This window comes from Ailuropoda melanoleuca, chromosome 5 (assembly GCF_002007445.2).
Source record: "Ailuropoda melanoleuca isolate Jingjing chromosome 5, ASM200744v2, whole genome shotgun sequence".
NCBI classification, from domain to species: domain Eukaryota; kingdom Metazoa; phylum Chordata; class Mammalia; order Carnivora; family Ursidae; genus Ailuropoda; species Ailuropoda melanoleuca.
This window is the reverse complement of record NC_048222.1, coordinates 85,663,815-85,689,983: the sequence shown is the minus strand read 5'-3', so window position 1 is coordinate 85,689,983 and position 26,169 is coordinate 85,663,815. Positions and strand designations below refer to the sequence as shown.

The 26,169-nt window shown below is 33.4% G+C and overlaps 1 protein-coding gene across 2 annotated transcripts in view; it reads left to right on the top strand.

Annotated features, from left to right (window-relative positions):
• Nucleotides 1–26,169, top strand: part of GALNTL6 (polypeptide N-acetylgalactosaminyltransferase like 6) — a 1,184,120-nt gene that overhangs the window by 514,744 nt on the left and 643,207 nt on the right. For both annotated transcript variants that reach the window (XM_034661384.1, XM_034661383.1), the window contains exon 6: nt 15,238–15,404. In XM_034661384.1, coding sequence (XP_034517275.1) covers nt 15,238–15,404 — 167 coding nt within the window. The remainder of the gene's footprint in view (nt 1–15,237; nt 15,405–26,169) is intronic.

Below are 26,169 nucleotides of genomic sequence, written 5' to 3'. Positions count from 1 at the left end.
GATAGTGTGGTATCGGTATATGGGTAGATATTTGGATCAATAGAGTATAATTGAGAGTCTGGAAATAATTCCATATATCCATGATTAATTGAGTTTTTGACAAGGGTGCCCAAACTAACCAATGTGGAAAAATTAGATTTTTAAATAATTAGTACTAAGACAACTAGATAGCCACATGCAAAAGTATGTTGTTAAACCCTTACCTCAGACAACATAAAAATCAGCACAAAGTGTATCCAAGACCTCAGTGTAAATGCTAAAAGAAGAAAATGTGAAACTAAATCTTCATGACCGTTTATTTGACAAAGTATTCTTAGGTATAATACCAAAGTATAAAAAACACAAGGAAAAATAGATAAATTTGGCTTCATCAAAATGAAAAATTCTTAAGCTTCAAAGTATACCACCAGGAAGGTAAAATGGCAACCCACAGAATTAGAGAAAATATTTGCCAATCATATATCTGATATAGGGTTTGTATCTAAAATACATAAAGAGTTCTTATAAGTCAATAATAAAACAACAAATAACCGAGTTAAAATATGGGCAGATCATCTGAATACTCAAATTCATGAAAGGATGCTGAACATCATTAGTCACTAAAAATGCAGATCAAAACCAAAATGAGATGCTACTTCACATCCAGTGTGATGACTAGGGCCAAAAGTTCAAATAATAAATGTTGTCAAGGATGTAGAGAAATTGGAACCATTACACATTGCTGTTGGGAATGCAGAATGGCATCAATGCTTTGGAAAGTAGTTTGGCAGTTCCTCAAAGAATTAAATACAGAATTACCGTGTGACAAACAATTCCCTTCTAGAGAAACGAAAACCAGTGTCCCCATGAAAATTATATATGAATGTTTATAGCAGCCTATTCATAATAGCCAAAAGGTAGAAAAACCCAAATGTCCACTGATGGATGAATGTGTAAACAAACTGTGGTATATCCATACAATGAAAGATTATTCAGTCCTAAAAAGGAATAAAATAATTATAAATGCTACATCTTGGATTAACTTTGAAGACATCATGCTAAATGAAAACCAGACCCAAAATTTCACATACTATGTATTCTTTTCTTGTGAATGTTCAGAATAGGGAAATCTGTAGGAACTAAAACAAACAGTAGTTACTTTAGGGCTGTGAGGAGAGAAGAGGAGGGTATGAGATTTCTTTCCTAACTGATAAATATATTCTAAAATTGCTTATGCTGATGGTTGTACAGTCTGTGAAGATACTAGAAACTACTGAATCATGCACCCTAAATGATACAACAAATTATCTGCATGGTATGTGAATTATATCTCAATAAAGCTATTTAAAAGAGTAAATCACTCTCCATTTTCTCCAAGTCAAATAATTTTATTTCACTTCTTTATTGTTACCAGATGAAGTGATTAATTCCTCTGGTAGACCTTATCATCTGAGTCAATATAATGACATACTAATCTCTAGGGTTTTGTAACTGGTATATAGGGATAAGTGCCTCTTAGTTTTGACATGTTTGGTTTTGTCTGCAGAAGTGGAGAATTTAGCTATTATTGTTTTTTATACTTTATTATGCTGGAATAAATTTAAACATATATGATAAAAACATTGGTATCTCCACATTTGTAAAATGACTTCTTTACCTATTTTTCCCTCCAGCTATCAACCCCAACTTCTACATAGATACTCAACTCCTGTTCAACTCTTCAGCAGTCCTAATTTGACTAAAGACCCTACATGCCATCAGTTTTCTTCTTGCCAAATTCGCTAATTATTTCCACATCGACAAAATCCAGTATATTTAAAAGTCTTTGTCTCATGAAACTTTCTAGCAACACTTGACTTTGTCCCTTCTCTCATTTTAAAGCACTCTTGTCTCTGTTTCAAGGAATGGAAACACACACTTGCTTTTTATCCCTAGGACTTTTCAGTCTCCCTTACAAACAGTTCTTCTTTTTCTGATGGCTAGATATTAAAGTTCAATGATGCTCAGTACTGGCCCCCAGTTTCCTCATTTTATTTACTCTCTCCTTGCTGATCTTATCTACCAAGACCTATTAATTCTGTACCCAAAATGTAGTGCCAAACGGTCTCAAATGCATGCACTTCACTTAATCTCAACTATATCCACTCTCATTACTTAATTGGAATTCTAGAATAACTTCATAATTGGACCTCACACACTCCCTCTTGCTCTTGTGCAATACAGTCAGCAGAGTGAGCAACAGTGAGCTCTGAGAATTAAGGCAGATCATTATATTCCCCATCTAAAATACTTAAAAGACTTTTGTTGCACTAAAAATAATTGCTGAGAAAACACCAACACCTGTATGCTGATCCCTGCCTATCTCTCGCCTCCTCTTTTGCTCTTCCTTCTGTGTTCACTGTGTTTCAGCCATGACGCCACAATGAACACACAGAAGCAGAAACACAAAAAACTCTTTTGTTCCTCAGTACACACATAAAATATCACATTACATTAAAGCGATAAGCATATTACCGCATAAAATATTAACTTACAAAACAATTCCTATGTAATAGGTAACCAAATACATATATGCATACATACCTACGTAGTGATTGTCTCCCACCTCCACTAAAAAACACACTTACATATACTTGGCATTCCAAACTAATTTTTCAGGCCTGTCAAAGGCAAAATAAATTGCCAGTTATCACTGCTTTATCAAACCCAACTGACATGGCAAGATTAGAACAGAAAAACAGTGTGACTAAAAGCAGCCATTGAAAATTGAATAGGCTGACATTAAAACAATTACTATGTAAATTGGTGCCTGGAAATGACTTATATAGATATGCTCTATAGTATGCTTGTCACTAGCCAGATGCCAAGTTGACATTTTATTCTGCTGCTTTTGAGAATGGGGCTGAAAGAACTTTAGCTGAACCAAAATGGTTTCACAGGAAATCATATGACAAAAAAGTTAAAAGAATATAAAGAAACGTCCTCGCCTATTTGAGCATGAGTGGTTCCCTTGATATATATATAGAGAGAGAGAGAGAGAGAGAGGGAGAGAGAGAGAGAGAGAGAGAGAGAGAGAGAGACACCATATGTCTCCTAAACAAGATTGTGTAAATATATATATATATATATATATATATATATATGCCCCCCCTCGTAGTAATGAAGTCAAACAAATTATAGTATTGTGAATTGGTTTCCCTCCCACATACATCGTAATGAACTGACTGGATCTGAATGGTTTTCTGTTTTGCTGTTACTGTCTGTTTTTATCACCATTCTGGGGAATTACCATGATTATTAAAGAATGGCACAAAATCATGGAGAATGTGGGCCCCAGAGGAAACTCAAAATATAACTCTCTGCCAGTTTATTGTAGTCATTACTATGCAATAACATTTTAACACATTTAACATTAAATGAAAAATGTCCCAAGTTCCCTAGTTTCACCTGGGGTGTATATATTCTCATTTTAATCTGAAATATGTTTATATGATTAAAGAATCTTTAAAAGCATACAACTATTCCATTCCTCAGCTTATTTCATCAGCAAAGATGTGGTGAGTAATATTGTTACAGATGCTGTTATTACTTGAACAAATCTATCAACAAATATTAAGAATATATACAAGTCAAATCATATAAGATGTTTCTTTCCTTTCTCAATATTACTCTAAAAGGAAGAAGACAAAAAATTCACTTAATTTTGAGTCCTCTCAACATAGTGATTTTAAATACTAAGTTTAAATTTCACTTTTTGAAAGAATGGCTTTAAATAAATACATATATTAGATACTTTTAACAGTTCTCTCTCAGTAATTGATTAAAGAGGACCAAAAAATTTAACTGGGATATAGGAGATTTAAACAAAATTATCAATAAATTGGCTTAATTTGGGTTTATTTACATTTATTGAACACGACATTCAGTAATTATATAATAATTTTTTTTCAATTTCTCAGGAAATATTTACCCCAATAGACCATATGTTAGTACATAACAAACTCTCAATAAACTTCAATGAAGGTTTAATAGTGAGTCTGTCATATGATCAACTTGAATTAAATTAGAAATCAATATATACAATGGAATATTACTCAGCTATCAGAAAGAACGAATTCTCAACATTTGCTGCAACATGGACGGCACTGGAGGAGATAATGCTAAGTGAAATAAGTCAAGCAGAGAAAGACAATTATCATATGATTTCTCTCATCTATGGAACATAAGAACTAGGATGATCGGTAGGGGAAGAAAGGGATAAAGAAAAGGGGGGTAATCAGAAGGGGGAATGAAACATGAGAGACTATGGACTATGAGAAACAAACTGAGGACTTCAGATGGGAGGGTGGTGGCGGAATGGGATAGACTGGTGATGGGTAGTAAGGAGGGCACATATTGCATGGTGCACTGGGTGTTATACGCAACTAATGAAGCATCGAACTTTACATAGGAATCCGGGGATGTACTGTATGGTGACTAACATAATATAATAAAAAATCATTAAAAAAAATCAACAAAAATAATATATGTAGAAAAGATGCAAATATTTAGAAACTAATACTCTTATGAATACCCACAGGTCAAATATTAAACTAGAAAAAATTTTTAAAAATATTTCAAATAGAATTATATAGAAAATACATCCCAAGACTTGTTTAAATGCTATATATATAAAACAGTCTTTATAGGAAAATGTATAGCTTTAAATGTTTAAAATAAGCAAGAAAAAATTTCATATTAAGTGTCTAGGTAAAATAAGTATAAAAAGGAAATAACAAATCAATGACTGCCAAAAAGAGAAAAAAATATGAATTCAAAATTTAGTACTGTGAATGGATCAATAAAATTTCTAAATCCACAGCAAGTATTTCTAAGGAAAAACAAAAGAGAGAAACCACCATTTACCATTATCAGTTATAAAAGACTGGAAACAGGGGCGCCTGGGTGGCACAGCGGTTAAGGGTCTGCCTTCGGCTCAGGGAGTGATCCGGGCATTATGGGATCGAGCCCCACATCAGGCTCCTCCGCTGGGAGGCTGCTTCTTCCTCTCCCACTCCCCCTGCTTGTGTTCCCTCTCTCACTGGCTGTCTCTCTGTCAAATAAATAAACAAAATCTTTAAAAAAAATAAATAAATAAAATAAAAATAAAAGACTGGAAATAAATTTCCATTAGATATTTAAATATTAATGAAGGAACATGATAAATATCATCATGCCAAATATTTGATATTTAGTCAAAATGTAAAATTTTCTCGAAAATCCAACTGACACTGTCACAAAATGAAGCAGAAAAATCTGGATATCCCTAGAGCTGTAAAATATTTTACATTTGTAATGAAAGCCTGCTGACAGTATTCTGGTTTCTGGGTAAGTGGGAATAAGCATATGTGATTCTCATCCCATTGAACTTGACTCTAAAACCTAGACAGATGTGTGGCTCCACTGATTGACAATGCTAAAGAAAAACAATAACAAGAGGTGGAGGAAAGGACATAAGAACTCAAAATAGCGCTGAAATAATACTGAGTTCTTGTGTTCCTGAAAACGTGTGCGAGAGTTGAAAGCAAAAATATATTTTCTGTTGTGGTTTACAGTATACATAAATACGTAAGACTACTGCAGCGTAGAAAAGGGAGTATAAAGGGCCCTATGCAATAAGATGTAATAAATAATAGTAATAAGTAATAAGATTTCTGTATTAATAGTAAAATGGTAAAATATTAAAAGTATTACAAGTACACTGGAAAAATATGTTTTTTGTAATCCCTAAGGTAAATACTAAAATATATGCAAAGATATCATCAAAATCACAATGGATTCATTGAAATGGAATACTAAAAATTGTATAAACAACCCAAAGAATGCAGAAAAGGTGAAACATTAAGGAAAAAAATAATAATAAAAAATAAATAAATAAATAAATAAACAGAAAACACTTCACCCAACAACAGCAAAGTACATATCTTCTCAAATATGCAGAAAACATTCATCATTATAGACTGTATCCTGGGTCATAAAACAAATACCATAAATTTTAAATGCTGAAATCTTACAAAATATAGTCTCCAACCATAATGAAGTTTAATTAAAAATTAATAACAGAAAAATAAGACAATCACCAAAGTTTGTAAATTAAAAACATATTTTTAAGTAACCAGTGTGTCCAAAGGAAGTTTCAAGGGAAATTTGAAAATATTTTGAAGTGGACACAAATAAAATAAATATTAAATTTTTTTTAATATCTAAAGCAATTCTTAGAATGAAATCATTCTACTCTTCTATCATTTGGTGCTTGTAAAGAGAAAAAAAAAGTCCTCAAATCAATAATTTATGATTTTACCTTAAGAAACCAGAAAAAGAGGAGCAAAACAAATCTAAAGAATAAATTTCTCTCTGTAATTGTGGAATTATCTATATTTCCTTGAAGTTCTATTAACTTCTGTTTCATATATTTGGATATACTGTTATTAGGTGCATGCATTTTGTGTTGTTATGTCCTCTGGGAAAATTGATCTCTATCATGTATGACTTTTATATCCTTCTAACATTTTTTTGCTTGGAAATCTATTTTGTTGACTAACTATAAAGCCATTTTAGCTTTCCTTTTGTTAGTGTTAGCATGATCTATCTTCTGTACATTTTCTTTTAAACTTAGTGCATCTTTATACTAAAAATGAGTTTGTTGGAGGCAGCAGGCAGCACTCTGAAAATCCCTCCCTTTTATGTGTATGTTTAGACCATTTACATTCAATGTGATTATCGATATGGTTGGCTCAACTATACCATTTTTCTATTGCTTTTCTATTTTTACTATTTAATCTTATTCTCCCTCTGTTTGTACTTTCTTTCAGTTTAACTGCATATTTAATTATTCCATTTAATTTTGGGGGGCATAGTAGATATAACTCCTTACTGTGTTATCTTAGGGGTTGCTTAGGGTTGATGGAATATAATATTATTATGGTCTACCTTTAAGTAATATATGTCTTGACTTATAGTATAAGAACCTTAGAAAAGCATGAATCCATTTCTCTCCTTCAGGCCTTTATACTACTGTTGCTATACATTTTGCTTCAATTTCTGTTATAAATCTCAAAATGCATTGTTATCATTTTTGCCATACATGAGTCAGTCATCGTTTTAGATTTGGAAATAAAATAGTCATTTCGTTGTTTACCCACATATTACCTTTTCTGTTACTTTTATCTTTTTTTGCCTAGATACTAATTTCCATTTGTGTAATTTTTCTAAAGGATTTCATACATTACTTTTTGTGCAGGTTTTCTGATGAATGAGTTCATTCAATATTTGTATATCTGAAAATGTTTTCATTTTGCCTTGTTTTTGAAGTACATTTCATTGACTAAAGAAAACTTTTTCTCTTTAATTTTTTTTTTCCTGTGCTTAAAAGATGTTGCCCCACTTTCTCACTATCTTGCATTATTTTTAACAAGAAGTCTGCTACCATTCTGGTCTATGTTCCTCCAGAATTCTATAACTTTTTTTTCTGGCTGCTTTTAATATTGTCTCTTTATCACTGATTTTAACAATTTAATTATGCCTATTTATTTTATTCCTCTAATAGTGTAATATTAGTGATCCAAATAGTTCAGGGTCCAGTGGTCCAAGCCCTTTGAGAGCCTGTATTCAAATAATTTATCATAATGTTTTTGTTATAGACATTTATTTATATATATTATTAAACAGTTTACTTCCAAAAATATTTATGGAGAATAGATTATACATTTCACAAAAATGTTTGAGGTAATAAACGAATTGCCTATCCCATTTAAAAAAATACAGTATTTACATAATTTTAGTTGATTGGATTAATATAGAGATATTTTAAAAGCAAAAAATAGAATGACGATCACATTTCTAGAGAATTATGTAAGCAGAAGTGAAGAATATTGGGTTCTAATTCTTTGTTTTGTGTTATCTAACTGTATGAGTTATAAATACTTTTCCAAAGATTGTAAACTTTCTAGGTCAGGAATAATGCCACATCATTGTTCCATTTCTTCACCCAGGACACTGTTTTCCCAATTTGACTGTAAGATAATATACGTTTAACTTTCTAAATCTCTAAGGGTCTCAATTCCCAATTAGATAAGGAACAAAACTTGATGATTTCTGCAATGTGGTTGCAGCTCTAAAATGTAGTTGCAGCTATGTTTCTATAGATGTGGGATCTTAAATATTGTAACTTTTTTTGTCTATGAAGAAATTAAAGAGACTTAGTTAAATCTAATCTAAATCTAGTCTTATCAGATAGTTTCTATTTTTCCTTTTTTCTTTTTTTTTAAAAAGAAGATAGAAGACTAAAATAGCTGTGTTCATTAGTGTTATTTGACAAATATTTCTGATTATATTCCTTCTGGACCATATAGGATTGCACTTCCTAGGCACTTGTGCTGTGTGACTGATTCTGACCAATGAGTTGTAAGCAGACAGCAATATGTCATTTTAGAGACAGACCATTTATTGACCAGCTTGAGACCCATCAATGTTCTCATTTACCTCTGGCAGAGTGATTAACAATGGTAAAAATGTTGGCTGTTTGCACTGATTGCAGTGAGCAGAGACTTTCCTGCCAAACAGTGGCAAACAAATAAACCAGCAAGAAAGAATATTCGTTATTTTGAGCCATTGGCATTTGGGGTTGCTTACGACCACAACATAACATTCTGACTGATATATTTAATATAAGCAGATGGAAAAACAAACAATAAAACAAAATAAAACCATACATTAGATAAACTAATAGAAATATTAGTTTTGAAATATGCAAAAACATTCACTCAAACATTTTATTCAAATCTTGCAATCCAAGAGTTTGAATTTTAAAAAATGAGTCTTTTGATAGTGTATCCAAAACTAAATATTTAGCTTTAGGCAGTAGGAGGGAATGCCATGTGAAAAATGTTGGGGTTCTGGGGTAAACAGCCAAGAAAGAATTCTTGAAGCATCTTTGGTTCAAAAAGGTGGTTCTATTAAAGCACCGGGACAGGACCTGTGGGCAGAAAGAGCTACACTGGCATCCGGAGTGGCTGATCATGTACTTTCAAGTAGAGAGGGAGTTAGGGATAGCGTAAATCTCTAAAGACTTTGGAAGCAAGGTTTCCAGGACTTTGAGGGGCTCGCTGATGTTAGGAAAAGGTCATTTACTACTGTCTAGTAAAACCTTAGTCATGAGTCTCTTCAGATGTATACCAGGAGGCCATATGCTTGGAGGATGATTGCCAACATATATCTTGGGGGAGTGAGGTAGAGAAAAAGGAAGTTTCCAAAGGAATTTTTATATGTTAAAGGAGACTTACAGGATCCTGGAGGTTGGACTAATGTTAAGCTAAGGTTGACTTTTGCCCTTAGCAAAGTATTAACATCCCAACAGTTGAGTTCCTAGAGGAAGGTCATGCTGCCTGTCTCAAGGACTTGTCAATGGGCTGTAAGTTGTAAGGAAATTTATCTTTTTTTTCCTTTTGCCTTTGTTCTCCACATCGGAATGTTTAGGTGATGGTGAGGAGAATGTGAAAGTCTTAAAAACCTCAAATGCAAGTTTAGCTAAATGCCCATAGTAAAAATGTTGACACGTGTTGCATGAATAATAAAATAACGCTTTAAAATATATATATATATATATATCACAATAAGTCTGGTACTTATTTTATATATCTGAATTAAAATTTATTGTTTGGTCTATTGCTATTGTTGAAATAACTTTTTTTGTGAAACCAATGAAATTATAAGACAAATTAATGTCAGTAGGAAAGGAAAGACATTATATTTAAAATAAAAAATGCCGTAAACTAAAAATAATTTTTAAATCTCTCGGTTTAACAAATACCAATAAGGAATATCAGAAAATGTTTGTGTATTTTGTTCTGAGAAAACACAGAGTAGGACAAATTTTCCATTTCTTTTCATTAATAGACTGGTTTAGCAAAATATTTATAGATTATTTTTTTGTTAGCTTTTTAAAATACCTTCATGATTTGTCATTTCTCTCAAGTAAGCTTTTAAAGAATTTAAAATTTTTTTTTGTCTCTGGTGCATTTAAAATTTGAAGAGTGTTTTTGCCATCCATTTAGGTAAATTGTTACTTAACAAAAAGATGTTATGTAACATCTCTTACTTAATGGCTCATCTCTAAGCCATTCTTAAATTCGAAATTAGTTTTATGCAAATGCTTATTTTAAAATAACACAGGAATACGAAATGCAATAACTGCAGGCATTTTCATTCATATTCCTATAAGCTTAATGCCACGAATGTTTTAATTGGTCCTTATTTACTCTTTGTAAATTTGCTACCTATCTGTAACCATGAACATATAAATTGTGTTTGACTTTATTTTGCTTATTTCTTCAACACAGTTCCATATTACCATATTGTCTTCATTTTGAACATGCTTCCATTTCCACCTAACTTGAGATGAAGCCTAAAATACACAGGTTGCAGATTCTTAATAAAGCCCTGGATATGCTTCAGTATTTCTAGTAATGCGGAGAAGCAGTCATGTGGAGCCCAGCTCTTCGAATCCAGTGGCTGAGGTTGGGAGTGAATTCAATTTTCTCTGGAGCAGGTTAAGTACTAGAATGACTAAATATTATTCAATCAAATTAAACCCTGTCACAAAGAGGCTGGTTTTCCTTAGAGTAAAAAATCAGATCAGCATCCTCATTACCTTTTGCCAAAACTATTATGATCTCCAATCTTTCTGTCTCATCTGTGCTATCTCCATTGTCTGCCCTGCTGCCGGAGAAGTATGTAAACATGATCCTGTCTTTCTCATCACTAACAACATGTGAACTATTTCACGTTGACTTCAGGCTAATGTCCAAATTCCTTAGAATCACTTTAAAGACCCTCCATGATCTGTTCTTAACAGACAGACTCATCTATAAAGACTTCCCTAATTCTTCCAGACAAAGTTAGTCATACTTCCTTTGGGCTCTGATTCCCGTGTTCCGTCTATTATGTCACTTGTCTCGTTTGAGTCAAATCATTTTATATATCTGCCTACTGGTCTGTGAATCCTTAGGGGAAGAAACTGTAATTTATTCATCTTCGTATCCTAAGTGTCTCTCACTTTCCCTTCTGCAGTCCCTGTCCCTCCTAATTTCCTCCCTCCTTCCATAGAGGACTTGACAGGTAAAATAATAGCAATTAAAAAGCAATAACAGCAATAATGGGAATGGTAGTATTTATCAAACCCTTGCTGTGGTCAGATATGCTACTCTACTAAGTCCTTTGCAAGGATTACATAACTTAATTCTCATGAACACATTATGAAGGTTGTTTATTTTTTAATTTAATTATTTAACTTAATTTTATTTATTTATTTATTTATTTATTTATTTATTTATTTATTTATTTTTGCCCCTGCATTGCCCCACATGAGAGACCTGGTCTCACAGAAGTTAAATAACCTGCCCATTGTCACACAGGTGTAAGTGGCAAAGCCATCATGTGAACCTAGATAGGCTGATGTATAAAGTATGATATTTCAATATTTGAGAAATGATTATCAGCACAAGATATTAGAGAGTTTTCCATGTGGGTCTAATTGAAAAAAAAAGAAATTGCACACATTCATGTAAAGAAGGTAACTTTACTACTGGTAGTCTGCTGATTAAGATAAGGCTGATTTTATATGTCCACTGTGTCATAGGCATGGAGAAGGCTCTGAGCAGAGCATCAGAAATTAAGAAGTTGAACGAAATAAAACATCTCTTAGCTTAATGGCTTGTATGGCTTATATGAAAATATGGATTATATGGAAGATGGCTTGTATGAAAATATTTTTAAAAAATCCTATTCAAAAGATATTCAAAAATATCTCCAAGTGTAGCAAATAGCAAGCTTCATACTGCAGTTATGAAGTTATTCATAACTTCATTCCTTAAAGAATTTTCACCATCCCTTTATATTGAAGAGACTGTTTTTGGCAAGTACAGGATGATTTATATGCCTATGTCTAAGAACAGGTTCCCTTAGAAACAGACCTTGAGACAGAAATTTGACTGTAGTAATTTTGGGAAGGAATCACAGAAAGTACCTGGGGAGGCTGGATGAGGAAGTAAGACAGGGAAGGAGAAAAAAAGCCAGTAAAAGATACACTGTCAAGATGCTTATCTCTGTGGGCAACTGAGGCTCAGTCTTGCTGGGAAACCGTGGTACACAATATAGAAAACACCTCAGAGTTACCTCACCATAGGACTGTTTGTTCTCCAACTTCCCTCCTTCATTGGTTGATACATGCTCTGGGGGCATTAATTTCCACCAGAATTTCTAATCTGCTTTTGTTCAGAGATGAGAGAAAGCACTCGGTTGGCGATCTACAGGACTTTATGAAGACTTCCCTAAGGAACACTTGGTGGTCCACTGGTGCCATCTGCTACAGCCTATCACTCACAAGCCTGTTCCTCCAGTAAAACAGATCTTTTCTTGAGCCAATAACATATATGTGCACATAGATACAGAACTGCATACATACACAGACAAATACATGTGTATACCATATATATAACCGCTGTGTTCAACAGGGTATTTACACTGCAACCTTAACATGGTCAGAACTGAACTCTTCACCCCCAAGCCTTGCACCCTTGAGATGTGCCCTTCACATGCTGTGCTCTTATGTAAGCCTGTATTTCGTAAGATCAATTGCCTATGTCCAAAACATAGGAGTCCTCCTTAAACTATTTCCAGGTCCTGTTAACTGTATTCCTAATTATATGTTGAATCTGTCTTTGCAGGCCACCTTCAGCTCTCACTTAAATTTCTGAGCGCTTTCCAGATTTGAGATTAAAATTGTAGCTCTCTATTCTGTATCCCCTATTATATTGTAAACGTCTTGAAGTCAGTGATTAGGTTTTGCTCATTGTTTTATCTCCATTTTGGAGTCTGGCTTATATCTAACTTCAGTAGATCATTGTAACTTAAGTGAATGGATGAGTAGAAGAGATCTTTTTACATCTTATGTGTGGTAAAAGTTTGAGCTCACAGAGATAGAAATTATTGAAAACATTTCTATGAAGGAAGGCCTTATTTGCATAGGATCAGTCGGGTGTCTTTTTGTGTTTGCCTATTTTCTGAATAAATTAGTGGAGAGCTGGTAAACATCATTATTGATTGCTTATGGGGTATTGCTCTGAATGCAATTCTTATTTAATTAATAAGCAAGTGATATGTACAATGTATCATCTTAATGTCTGAGAAATAATTTGCCTTTTTGGGAATATCAGTTGTATTCCCAGTGGTGTTGTTAGGTATGATGATTTGCACAAGTAGGTGCAATTATCCTGAATATTGATATAGTGAAGCACAATTGTCTGGGCCTTCGGCTTTCTTGAGAATAATGGATGGCTCTACATAATTATAATGAGGTGTGTGGAGTTACTAGCACTGTTTTCCAGACTTGTGCATTATATGTGAAAGAATCCACCTCACAATACTTCCTTGGAAATCACTCACAGATCTGTTTCATATGCTATTATATTTTTTTTAACCATTCTGTGTTATCCTAAAATGAATTTCAGATTTTCTCTAGCATTTAATGCCCATTTCATGGTATCACTTTGATGTTTTTTTCCAACTCTTCATCATGTTTAAAAACATCAAAATCTACTTGTTTTATAGATATGGTTACAAATAATGAAGTCTGAGATTAAATAATTGAAATAAATGGACAGAATAAAAAAGGAAATGTTTATATTTGTATACTCAAATTATTTATCTAAAATATATAATTTTATTTTCTAGTATAGTTAGTTTTGTGGGCTTTAATTACATGGTCATTTTTCCCAAGCTGTAAGGCAACTTTTGTTGCAGACCACAGCAATATTTAACATGTCCTGTTGATCATTGTAAAATAAAATGTTGAAATGACTGGAAAAAATATTTCAAGTAACGTTTTGAATATTCTGGTGCATTTCTATACATCTTAGTAGAATCTATGAATACTTCAAATCATGCTATGGCTTGTTTCCTCATCTAGACTATATAGTAGCCAGTATCCTGGCAAAAGCTAAAGAATTAGATGTTTCTGCATTTAAATTGAAAGTGTTTATTTCTAGATTTCCACTCTGTTTTTTGTTTTCAAGTTATCCATATCAGGAAAATCACTGAATTTGATAACTGATTGAAATTTTACTCCATTTTAGTTTTGAAGTAATTCAAAGATTTCACAAACTTAAGTGAATTCATCATCCTCAATAAAGCTTGGGCAGGGGCGCCTGGGTGGCACAGCAGTTGAGCATCTGCCTTCAGCTCAGGGCGTGATCCCAGCGATCTGGGATCGAGCCCCACGTCAGGCTCTTCTGCTATGAGCCTGCTTCTTCCTCTCTCACTCCCCCTGCTTGTGTTCCCTCTCTCACTGGCTGTCTCTCTCTCTGTCGAATAAATAAATAAAAAATCTTAAAAAAAATAAAAATAAAAAATAAAGCTTGGGCAACTTTCTGAACTAGGAAGTAAATGAGATTCGAGACCAAGTTCCTGCCCTAGTGTGGCTTATAAATTAATTAAATAAATTATAAATATGCAAAAATAACAATTACACATAGTAAATTGCTTTTAATGATGCCAAAAGTTAACGATGCCAAAAGTTAACGATGCCAAAAGTTAAAGCTTACATAACTTTTGTTATCTTAGATTTTTTTCATAATGAATAAAGTAACATGGACTTTCTTGTTATAATTTCCATTAGAAATGTGATAATGTCTGGGTTTGGATCTCAATGTAGTCTTATTATGTGGTTGTATCAGTATATGCTGATTTAGGATTAATTCTTCATTTATTTCATTGTAAAACTGTTTTTTTCCCAGCCATTGAAATACACTACAACCCAAACTAATTAACTAAGCATAATTATCACAGAAGTTGGATTTCCAGGACTTCCCAGGAAACCCATCTAAACCTTAACTGTGTGCTAAGTGGAAACAATTTTAACTCAAAATTTGTTCTTCTCACTATTAGGTAACATTAGGAAAAGTTTACATCAATAAGAACATGTTTCAGGGCACTTCCCTGATACAAAAAGGATAAATAATTATTTCGTTAGGAGCACATGTGAAGGGGATCATTAATGAATTCCATGAATGAACTGAGTAATTATTATGACGTACAAGCTCTGGTTGGAAAAGTATTAGACAAAGTCTAGTTTTCACAGAAGTTTGATAACAGCGAGTCAATAGCAGTATAAGATATACTATAGTTTTGCATTTGACATTGTTTTTCTTCTTCTATCATCTCTAGTTGTAAGCACAAGATGTACCTGGAAAGGCTGCCAAATACCAGCATCATTATCCCATTTCACAACGAAGGTTGGACTTCACTCCTGCGTACCATCCACAGTATAATTAACCGAACCCCAGAGAGTCTGATAGCAGAAATCATTCTGGTAGATGACTTCAGTGATAGAGGTAAGATACAGCTAATAATATTTTATCTGATTCTCTTATCACCTACACAAATATTACAAGCTCAAAAATAGAAGATTGTTGTGATGTTTCTTTCTGATTCTAACTTAAAGGTAATTATGAAGTTTTGACTATGTTGTGATTTCATAAAACGTTGGCCAAATGCAAAAGAAACCGAATGAGAAGGTATTGGTGGTGTTTGGGAAACTGTAAGAAATTTGCATTACATTTCTGTTGTAAATTAGACAGGTGTTGGCAAAATGCCTCAAATTCTACTTCCAGCTTCAGGACAAGCACTGCAAAATATGTTATTGTAAGTACATATGAATGGGGAAATATTTCAGTAGATTTATAAAATCTGTTCCTGTTTCTGAAAGGCATCTGCTCTATTATTTTCCAGTAGGTTACATTCTCTAGGCTGCGCTAGTGTTACTTCATAAATACTGGAAATTGTAAGTAACACAAATATTTTTACTTAGCAATTCTAGCTATTTTATCATATCTGAACAATAACCAGAAAAGTCCAGTATGTATCAGAAAATTTGACAATTTGACATAAGTTTTAATATTTCTACCATTCTGAGAAACATGATATGGTTTATAAGACAGGGGGAATAAAAGTATAGAAAGTTTCCTGAGATTAGGGCTTCATTCATCGTCTTTGGGCTGAATGTGAGAATTGTTAATACTGTGGGGAAGGTAAAGTCTCTCTTTTTTGGCATATGTGAGTGGACAAGAGGCAACCTTTTCCTCCTGGGAATACAGTGTTCTACCTTATATTTCATTGTATGAAGGAGTTCTGCTTAACTGTGCAGTATATCTGTAAGGAAGAACGGCAGTAAAAGAGTTTAATTGCATATTATCCTTATGCATCTTGAAATCAAACGGGTTAGTTGAAGTTTTGGAAGTTTCATTTGCCACAAAAATGTCAGCTGCTTCATAATCTCCAAAGATACTGTAAAAGCTCAACTGCTGAGTGTGTTAAGGGTTCTCTAACAGAGTTCCAGTCTTTAATGATACACTTCAAATACTGATTCATGGTTCACCTAATATTAATATGGTTTGATGTTTACATGACAAAAATGAGGTTGTCTAACATCATTCCATTCAAATAGTAAACTACCAACTTGGTGATTTAGGTTGATCTCAAAGCAATTTTTGCCTTGTGTTGCTTAGGTAGATAGGCAGTCAATACTATCCAACAGTGCAAGCCAGTAACTAAAACCGATATTTATTACTTAAAAACTTATTTAAATAACACCTTGATTTCTTTTTTATTCTAATCGAGGCTACTTATTTCAAAGTAGTCATTATACCTCAGACTAAAAATAAGCATTTAATGCGTTAAAGCTAAAACTTTAAACTTTGCTTTTAAATAAAAGAATGAAAATGGAAAATAAAGATCTGGGACTGCACATGACCCAAAAAAGAAAAAAAAAAAAGGTCTTTTGTGGTTGACTGGTACTAAGAGAATAAGACAGTGTATCTGTGGAGCATTTTCTACATAATTAACTTTGTCTTGGTCAACTGTTCATTACAGCAGAATTTTGACCTGGGGATAATATAGTAGGAAACCCTTGGTAGCAGAAAATTGTGGTTTATAGAGCATTTTTTGCTGAATATTTCTCAGAAGCATTTTTCACTTGAACATCTTTAAAGAGGGAGAAAGTAGTTGCATCTACATTTGTCTTGACTTCAAATCACTGTCATCTCTTGTACAGTAGCAACTTTGATGGACTATCCTTCTGCATATAATGTTACCTAGGAAGTAAATGACAGAAGACTGTCAATGTGATTAGTGCAAGAGAAGTAGGACAACAGAAAAGGGGTTATTTAGGATAGTAATGGTGATTTTGACTTTTCTATTGGACATTTTTAAGGATAACAATGATTTTTAAAGTGTCTTTATTAAAGATTCTATTTCTATGAACTATCAAGTTGAAAGTATTATTTTATGAACAGTAAACTTCCAAAAGGTTAAAATTTTTTGAATATTGCTTTTCATTATGTTAACTTGTTGATATGTGTAAAAATAAACTTTGAAAGAAATAAGTGATAAAAATACTTCTGTAATCTTTTAGAATATATCATAATTCTAAAGTTGCACGGAATAGGAAAGATTGTTCTTCCAGATTTTTGTTTCAGATTTTAAAAATCTCATCAGACAAAATATGAGGGGTTAGGTGGACCTAAGAAACATCAGTCCTGCTTCCTGAATTATGGGAAATACAGAACATTGACATGATGCACACAAGTTAGAATTCCAACACCAACTATTAACGATATAACATCAGGTTAATGAATTCTGTGTCTCAGATTTTTGTAATCAAAATGGAGGCAAGTCCTTAGCTCTCTAAGTAACTCCTCATAGAGAGGTCAAGATGAAGAGCTGCCTTGGACGGTTGAGTGAACTGTGCACTGCAAAGAAAAGTAATTGCTCTCAACTACTGATCTCTAATCCTCAGATTTTCCCTATTACAGTAATATAAATAGTCTCCATACTTCTCTGTGGGGATCCTCTCAATTTAATCAAATCTATTTTACAAGAATCTCTAACTATCTATCTATCTATCTACCTACCTGCCTATTAATCATCTCCAGAAGCAACAGAAGTCAGAGGGCATGTGAAGACAAATTGTGGTAATTCATAGCATGTTTAAAAAAACTAAGACTGCTTTAACACTTAAAAAATCAAATTTTACCAATAAGCAAGTAACTTGCTATAGATATGGAAGAAAAATTACATTCTATAGGTTCATCAAAAGGAGAATAAAAAGAGCACATTACCTCTGTTACCTGAGGGGCCTTACATGAGTGTTTATCAAAATTCCTTTCAAGTTTATTTTATCCATTATAAAAGAAGGAAGATACCTTAGGACATCTCTTGTTTACAGAGACTCTAAGAGAAGATTTTGTTGCTCCTTTTTATTCCAATATTATCTCTACACATGCTGTTAAAAATTATTATAAAGTATATTTATGTATCTTTTGGACAACCCAAAAATTGTAAGCCTGCAACATTTTTCACCAATTCTTTAAAAATCAAACTAAGTAGGTCAGACAAAAAGTATAGGAAGATAGGGTTTTGTTTTTTATTTTTTGTTTTTTGGTGGATTTTTTTGGCTTCCTTTAGGAAATTATTTCTGAAATGTTATACTTTATGTTTATTTTCAGAAATATATTCCAATTTCAAGCCTGGTCACTATGCACCTAAACACTTTTGCATTAGAGCTTTTCTGGATATTCTGCAATGTCCTTTGGTCAAAAGCAATAAAATCTTGACATGACTTAATCAAATCTTACTGCCTTATATTTTATGTCCTCTAGGTCAACAGAAGAGCTACTTATGCAAAGAAAAAAAAAAAGAAATAAAAAGAGAAGAGCCAATATGTTAGCTGTTTTAATAGCACCATTTTAATATCACTTGGGAATCAGAGTTCCAAAAATTATAAGCCCTCTAGTAATTGGCAAAATCTGTAATAGTTGTTTTCATAGCAATAGAGAAAAAAATATGTAAGTATTTTATAATTATAGAATAATTTTGAATATTACGAAGTGATTTTTTTAAAAAAGTCTGCTTGAATAGGGTTGACCCAGTTATTAAAAAAAAATAAATAAAAAAAACCAAAAAAACCTCAAACAGGTGCATGCCCTCTCCAGCAGTTCTGTTTAGATATTCTTCCTAAAGCAAGCTTGGTAAACAGAATGTTGTTTTAGCCTCCAACAGAAGCCCTCTGTCTACAGAAACATGAAGGTACAGGCCTGCAGGTAAGTTTTCAACAACAGCACTATTTTTTTGCAACCTGAAGCTTACCAAAGTTAGTGAATGTGATTATTTTTTTTTCCAGTAAGCTCTCAGAAATACATTTAACAACTTAACTTGAGGCCTATAACAAGGCTTCATGATGACTTTAAAGCAGGACTAATCCTGGGCTTATCTCCAAATTCCAGGCAACCTTAACAGCATCCACATGGAAAATGTTGAAATGTGTGAAATAAGCTGGGGCTTAACCTCAGAGATAGGGTGTATTTGAACCTGACAATTCTCTAAACTTTGTGTGCTTAGATGAATGCAAGTTCACATTAGGATAGTCACTGAAGAGTTGCTGACACCCTTCCCTTAATGCAAGGATGAAGGTACAACCATTGCAAACAGATGCAAAACAGGTGCACACACACTCAAAACAGGTGCACCACACTCACTCTCTCTTGCCCCTGCTTGTTCCAAACTCCTGGTCAGGAAGGGTAGGAGTTGAATATTTCAGTTTCAAAAAGATCTGTTATACCCCATGTACAAGTTAGAGAGGAGAAACTATCCTCCCAACCTAGCAAAGCCAGCAAGTTTGAAGAAATCCTGTGTACTTTCCTGCGGATAGCGTAAATCCTTGTTTCTCCATGTGTGGTCCACGGACCAGAAACATCAGCACCACGTTGAAGCTTATTAGAAATGCAGAACTCGGGCCCCATCCAGATTTATCAGAATCTTTATGTCATTATGATCCTTGTGTAATTTTTATGCAAATCAAAGCTTCAGAAAAACTTTCATCTATTTCAAAATTGGGGTTGAAGTAATATGAGTAGTATGAATGCATAAATAGCATTATTTTTAAAATTTCCTGTTTTGTGTATATTATTATAAACAAATTTTTCTATTTGTTTTTATTGTTTAGTGTGCAACTGATATTGGATTTATAAATCCCTAAGGAAGGGTTGGGATGGAAGTCCTATAGCATTATCTCTACATTATTTTAGATAATTAATTTTACATTTATCATTACATTTCTTTGATAGATTTTGGCATTTTCACAAATTCGTAGACATTTCCTGTGCCTTCTGATGAATTAATTTTATAGCATTTTATGTCTAATTTCAGATTATTACCGTTATTCCCTCTCTTGCCAATTTTTCTCCTTTTCCTAACATTTTATAGATCTATTTTGCTTTGGAATCATTCAATAATTCCCAAGCCAAGTTCAGGAAGTAGAAAAGAAATACATATCTATATATCTATAATATATGTAGAAATATTTATATAGAAAAATATATATGATCAACCAATAGCAAAGCAATTTCTTTAAAGATCCACATTATCCTAAAAAACTCCAATTCCTTACATGGTTGAAAGTATTTATGCATCTTAAAAATGGTTGGAATACTTTAAATCACTTCATGAATGGTAATGATGAGTCTTGAATTTGGTTCTATTTTAGTCAAGTAGTCTCCAAGTGTACATTAAGGAAAGTTTCCCTAAAGACAAATCAGTTAGCACACGTTTTACAACTATTCGAAGTTGGAAGATATCGTCAGTGTGAAAAGGTCATAAAATAGATAAAGAATGATAGTGCATTTCTATTTTATATGATAAAATACTAACACTAAAGTGCATATAAAGATTCTGAGATGACAGTCAACAAAAATGTTTTAGTGCAGGTGTTCCATCAGATACTCCAGTAGACTATGAGACATGCAATTTTTATGTCTCAGATTTATTGAGAGCAAATCACTGTGATGAATCTGGAATTGTTTAGATTTGATATTCATATTTTAAATTGTAAGGATAATTTTACTTTAAAAGTAAAGTCAATATTAAATACTAAAAAGTAGCAAGAACTGAGAAAATGTTGTAAAATACAACTGCATATTTTTGTTTAGAAATTCAGCATCACCTGCTAACAAATTGAAAGAAAGCTGTTCTGGTTTCTGCTGAGAAATTTAAATATCATGTTGCGTTATGGCGAAATGTACAATTTTAATAAAATAGTTCCATTTTACCAATTAGTTTAGCATTTGTGGTTGAAAGGGAGTCAAAGCACAGAGTGGCACCGTATCCTAGGGTCATAAATATGAATGTACAACAGTAATGTGTTCTCAAGGTCAGAGGAAAATGAGCTTATAACCTACAAGAGTAAGTTTTGGAAGTTACAAAATACAAAATTAACTCATAAAAAATCTTTTTGTATTCATAAAATACGAGTGTTACCCATCAATGGCAGAATATGCTTTGATAGAAAATCTATCTCAGAAGGCAAAGCACTTTTGGGATTTCTATCTCTCTACTTTCAAATTAAAATCCCAATCTCACGTGATGTACATGTCTATGAGAGTTATGTATTCTTGTTGTGCCTTACCTTTGCTTTAACGTTTAAAGTAGCATTTTGTTGTGTCCTTTTTCTTCTACATAGCAAATGTGGATAATCTCTCCAGCTTTCAGGAATGTTACTGAGGGTACACACACATTTACAGTCTTCATGATTACTATTAGAATCCTTTATTTATTCTAGTAGAAGCCTATTTTAAGTAGGTGATTATTTTGCAGACTAAAATAAAGGACCTTGAGATACTTTAAAGACATATGTTATTCTTAATGATTTGTTGAATGAACTTTATAGCCTTTATAACACTGGCCCTGGTAGGTTCAGAACACTGCAAAAGATTCCTATTGGGACTCTATTCTCCTGTCCTCTAAAGAAAGTAATGATACACCTAAATTTGATTAAATTAACTTCAGTTTCAGCAGGATTTATATTTAATTTACAAAGGTGTGCTTGTGGAAACGTCCATTCACATAGCTACTTTATGTAGTTAGTTTTAACAAAAACTATTTAAAAATGTTCTACAGTAGAATGTGAGAAAATATTTTGAGAGAATGTAGTCATCAGAAGGAAATACTTTTAGGCTAATTTTGAACACAAAAATAAGTATTTTGGAAAACATATAATAGAATGAAGAGGTACAACCTAAGTTAAATTGTCTGGTTGCTCTGCATGTTAGAGATCACATATAATATTAGAATACACTTCACAGCTGAAAATTTTGTTATTGCTTTCTTTTTCTTTGTCATTAAAAAACATTTTGTGTACTTAAATGAATAAGATAAACAAATTAAAGCCATGGCTATACCATACCTTATCTTACCATACCATACCATAGCTCTTTTGTAAGACGTCTTTTAAAATGGCCCTATAGAGTAGTCAATTTGGGGGTTAGAAATATTTACATTTGCTCTATGAGTCTCTTTTAAGGTTTTTTAAAATATTATTTTGAAGAGATGATAAGGCTCAGCTACCTGTCATTTTTCTAACTTTCATTTTGTTCTCTTGCAGTTTTGTTCTCTTCTTAAATGTTAGGTTGAAGCATATGAAATTGCCAGTTTTTTGTAGGACACTATGTGGTTGAGTGACATTTTTTACATATTTCATCCTTAATAACTAAGCATCTTAAAACCTACCTATCTCTGGATTGAATGATTCCTTAGGGCTCATGTTTGAAATCAGTCCTTTTAAAGGCAGAGGATGGCAACTCCCATCATCAGGTGGTGGATAAGCTGAGCTGCTTTTTCTGGAGCAAAACTCCGCATGGTTGAATTAATATGGGTTTGGCATAGAAAGAGATGCTTCCTTTCAAAGCAAAACTGTTACAGCTCGCCGATGTCACAAAGGCATGACTTCCTCAAGAAAAATAAATTGTGCAATTCATTTTATGGCAGATTAAATCCCATTTATTTCCCTTGCAGACAGCTGTTTGGAGTAGGATGTCACTTGTATGAAACCATTTTATGGATGTTGGGCTTCAGATCTTGGGCAGACATAAACTTTCTCTGATGAAATAAAAGGTTATGTTTTATGATTATTCCTCTTGTCAGCAAGCTGGTGAGTTTTAATAATACAGTGTTCAGTAATTCAAGCAGCTCTTTTTGATGTCCAAATATCCCTCTGCTCTTAATTTTTAAAAAATCACTGCAGTGACACAATGCAAAAAAGCACAAATATTTCCTCCTGTCAACCTTAAAAATAAAATAGCCAGTTACTTTGCTAGCAAAATGAGTTTATTTGGGAATAACAGGAGAATTACAATTCAGGACAAGCAAACTATGGTAAACCATATGCAAGTCTGAAAAGACAAAGGGAAGGTCAGCCGTTATTAGGTTTTAGGAGGAAACTGAGGTGGGTTGTTTGAAACAAAAGTTCATTGGAGAAAAACAAGAGTTTAGGTCTGTGGTCGTTTCTCATTGCTTGCAAGTGGTGGTTATTGGGTTGTTGCTGGGGCATTCAGAGATATTCCTTCTTTTTCTTAAAAGCAGGAAATGAAATTGCTATGTGAAAAGTGTCTGCCCTTGTCATGATAATTCTTACCTTTCTTCTTCCTGCTGGTTATGCAGCCTTCAACCAATGGCATGCCAGTGACAGCGCCCCCTTCGAGGATTTTCGACTCCATTCTAAATGAGGTTCCCTGTACTCTTCTTCACACTCCTTTATCTTGAATTACAGTATGTACTTAGATAATAATTAATCTCTAAACAGTCAAGGTCTTTGATAGGCTGGCAGATTTTAAACATCAAATAGCTGTGTGTTTATGAAACACATTTTAACAAAATTGTAATAAATATTAAATGTTTTATATCAACTGAGGAACAATTCCACATTAGAATGATAGGATCTTTGAGATGAAGGAATTTGTAAGTAACATGGTACATTTGTAACATTTTATAGATGAATGAATGAAGACTCAGAGGAGTGACCTCCTGGGTCACACACTAGGTCAATTTTATATGCTTAGGTAAATGCTAGACAAAACTAAAATGTACAGATATTGTGCTTAGCTATACAGGTTTTCTCTGTAGTTTTCTCAGACATCTAATTCTGAGAAACTGGAACCATTCTGATAACTATCTTTAATTTAATAAAATTGTACTACAATTATGTAGACACTCTAGATAATTGAATCTAATTTATTACCTTTTTTTTTTTTTTGCCTTAGGATCAGGATCATAATAGAAACCATCATTTCACTGTGTACACACAAGTATTGGAATAGAGAATTCATGAGAATAATAATGACTTGAACATTCAAATTTCAGTATCCATAATGACCTTCTAGGACTACAGGAGGCCAATCAGAGCCTCCCTCCTTGAAAAACAGTGTTTCTAACATCCTGAAAGGCTCTCAAAGTAGTCAAATGGGCCGTAAAGCATAAATACTCTTCGTGTAGCTTCATAGGCTGATGTAAAGTAGAGCTTATTGAAGTAAATGAGTGGGTTTTAGGCTGGCTTCCTGAAGGTCATCTGATTATTTTCATTCTGGATGTATCATTCCAGAGTTAGGTAGTCTAAAAAAATTCCTTCACGTGTGGAAGCCAAGACACTTGCAAGGTTGCCTAGTGCCATGCTAGTGCAAAATGTCCCCAAAAGATGAGAGTCTTTCTAGGACAGACAGAAGCTAGGCTGGGGCTGAAAGGGGACATGACTGGGCAAATATCTGCCATTGGATTGGACACCAATTGGATAAACATCACTTCTTTTTCCTTTTCTTTTTCTGCCTTGTCTTCTAAAACCTGGTGAAGAACTCTATATGGAATATATAGCTATAAGTTTCTTGAAAAACTAATGGCTACCTCACAGAACAGAAAACCCTGACCCCAATGCTATAGTGGCAATGAATAAAACAAAGCTGAAATTTCTATCTTGAATAAATTCTGGCTCTGTAACTTACCATTTTAACTTCTATGTATGTTTTTGCAGGATTATGAAGGCCATTTCCAACTTAATGGGGATACATTTGGGGTTTGAAAACAAAGTTAAGCAACCGATTTTTTTTCATATTGATTACATTTCCCCCCCTCTGGTTCTGCCAAGTTGAAACAGTGCTTCTTAGAAAATAAAGACTCTATGAAGAAAAGGAAGTATTTATTTATTTTACACCATCGAGTATTGTGAATTTATAGACTCACAGGACATGGAGAAATAGAGTGAGTAGTTAAAAGCTTAGGTCTTCGAGAGTCTTGAATTCAAGTCCCAGCTCTGCCGCTTACAGACCTTGGAAACTTAGAAAGGATTAGATATGAGAGGAGACTACAGAAACAACAAGATATAATTTCATTATTATTATGTTTTTTACTCAAGAAAAACATCTCTAAACTGGAAAAGGTAGGAAAAATAAGTCACCCAGTATAGAGAGGAGATAGCAGCATTACCCGTGACTGTTCCAAATAAATTCATGCTTAAAGACCAACCCATTGCTACATGCTCAAAGAAATTGCAACATTTGTCTTTTAACCATGAATAATCCTTTTGAAATGATGATGAAGGAAATAACTTCCCAAGACTTGAGTCAGACAAAAAATGTCTATATGTACAAAAAGACAAATTTCTGCTTCCAAAGTTGAGTGCACTTGTTTTTGATCTTCGGAAAAATTTTAAAGTAGTTGCAGCTATATGGTTTAAGTAATGAGAGATATATTAAGTACTATGAGTCAGCACAAGTTTATAAAATATTAATCAAACACTATCCCAGTGGGAGGTATGACTTCTAAGTTCATATTTTCTTTGAACTGGAACTTTCTTCTCCTACAGGAGTGACCTTAATATAATATCCCATGAGACCCAATGTATCATACTGCTCCTTGGATTCCAGGTACACTGCATATAGCTTTCTTAGGCCACTCCTATAAACATCTGAGATTACCGCAGATTGCTTGACAACAAGCAGCCTACATGTGCACCTTAATCACACTTCTCTATGAAAAGTGAGACATGCATGGGTAGAGGTGCCTCCACTGAAATGGAAATCAAGCTGAGTCCAAAAGATGTCCTAGCAAGATGACTTTCAGTGGTATGGTAAGCTTCTGGGAATCCCTGACATACTGTTTTTGCTAGCTAGTCTTGTGTGCTGTCCCTTACTCAAGATCGCTATGCATCGGTATGAAGCTCTAAAGAGAGCCAAATGCTAGGGCAGTCCTGATGAATTACCTAAGACCATAGATGACGTGGTC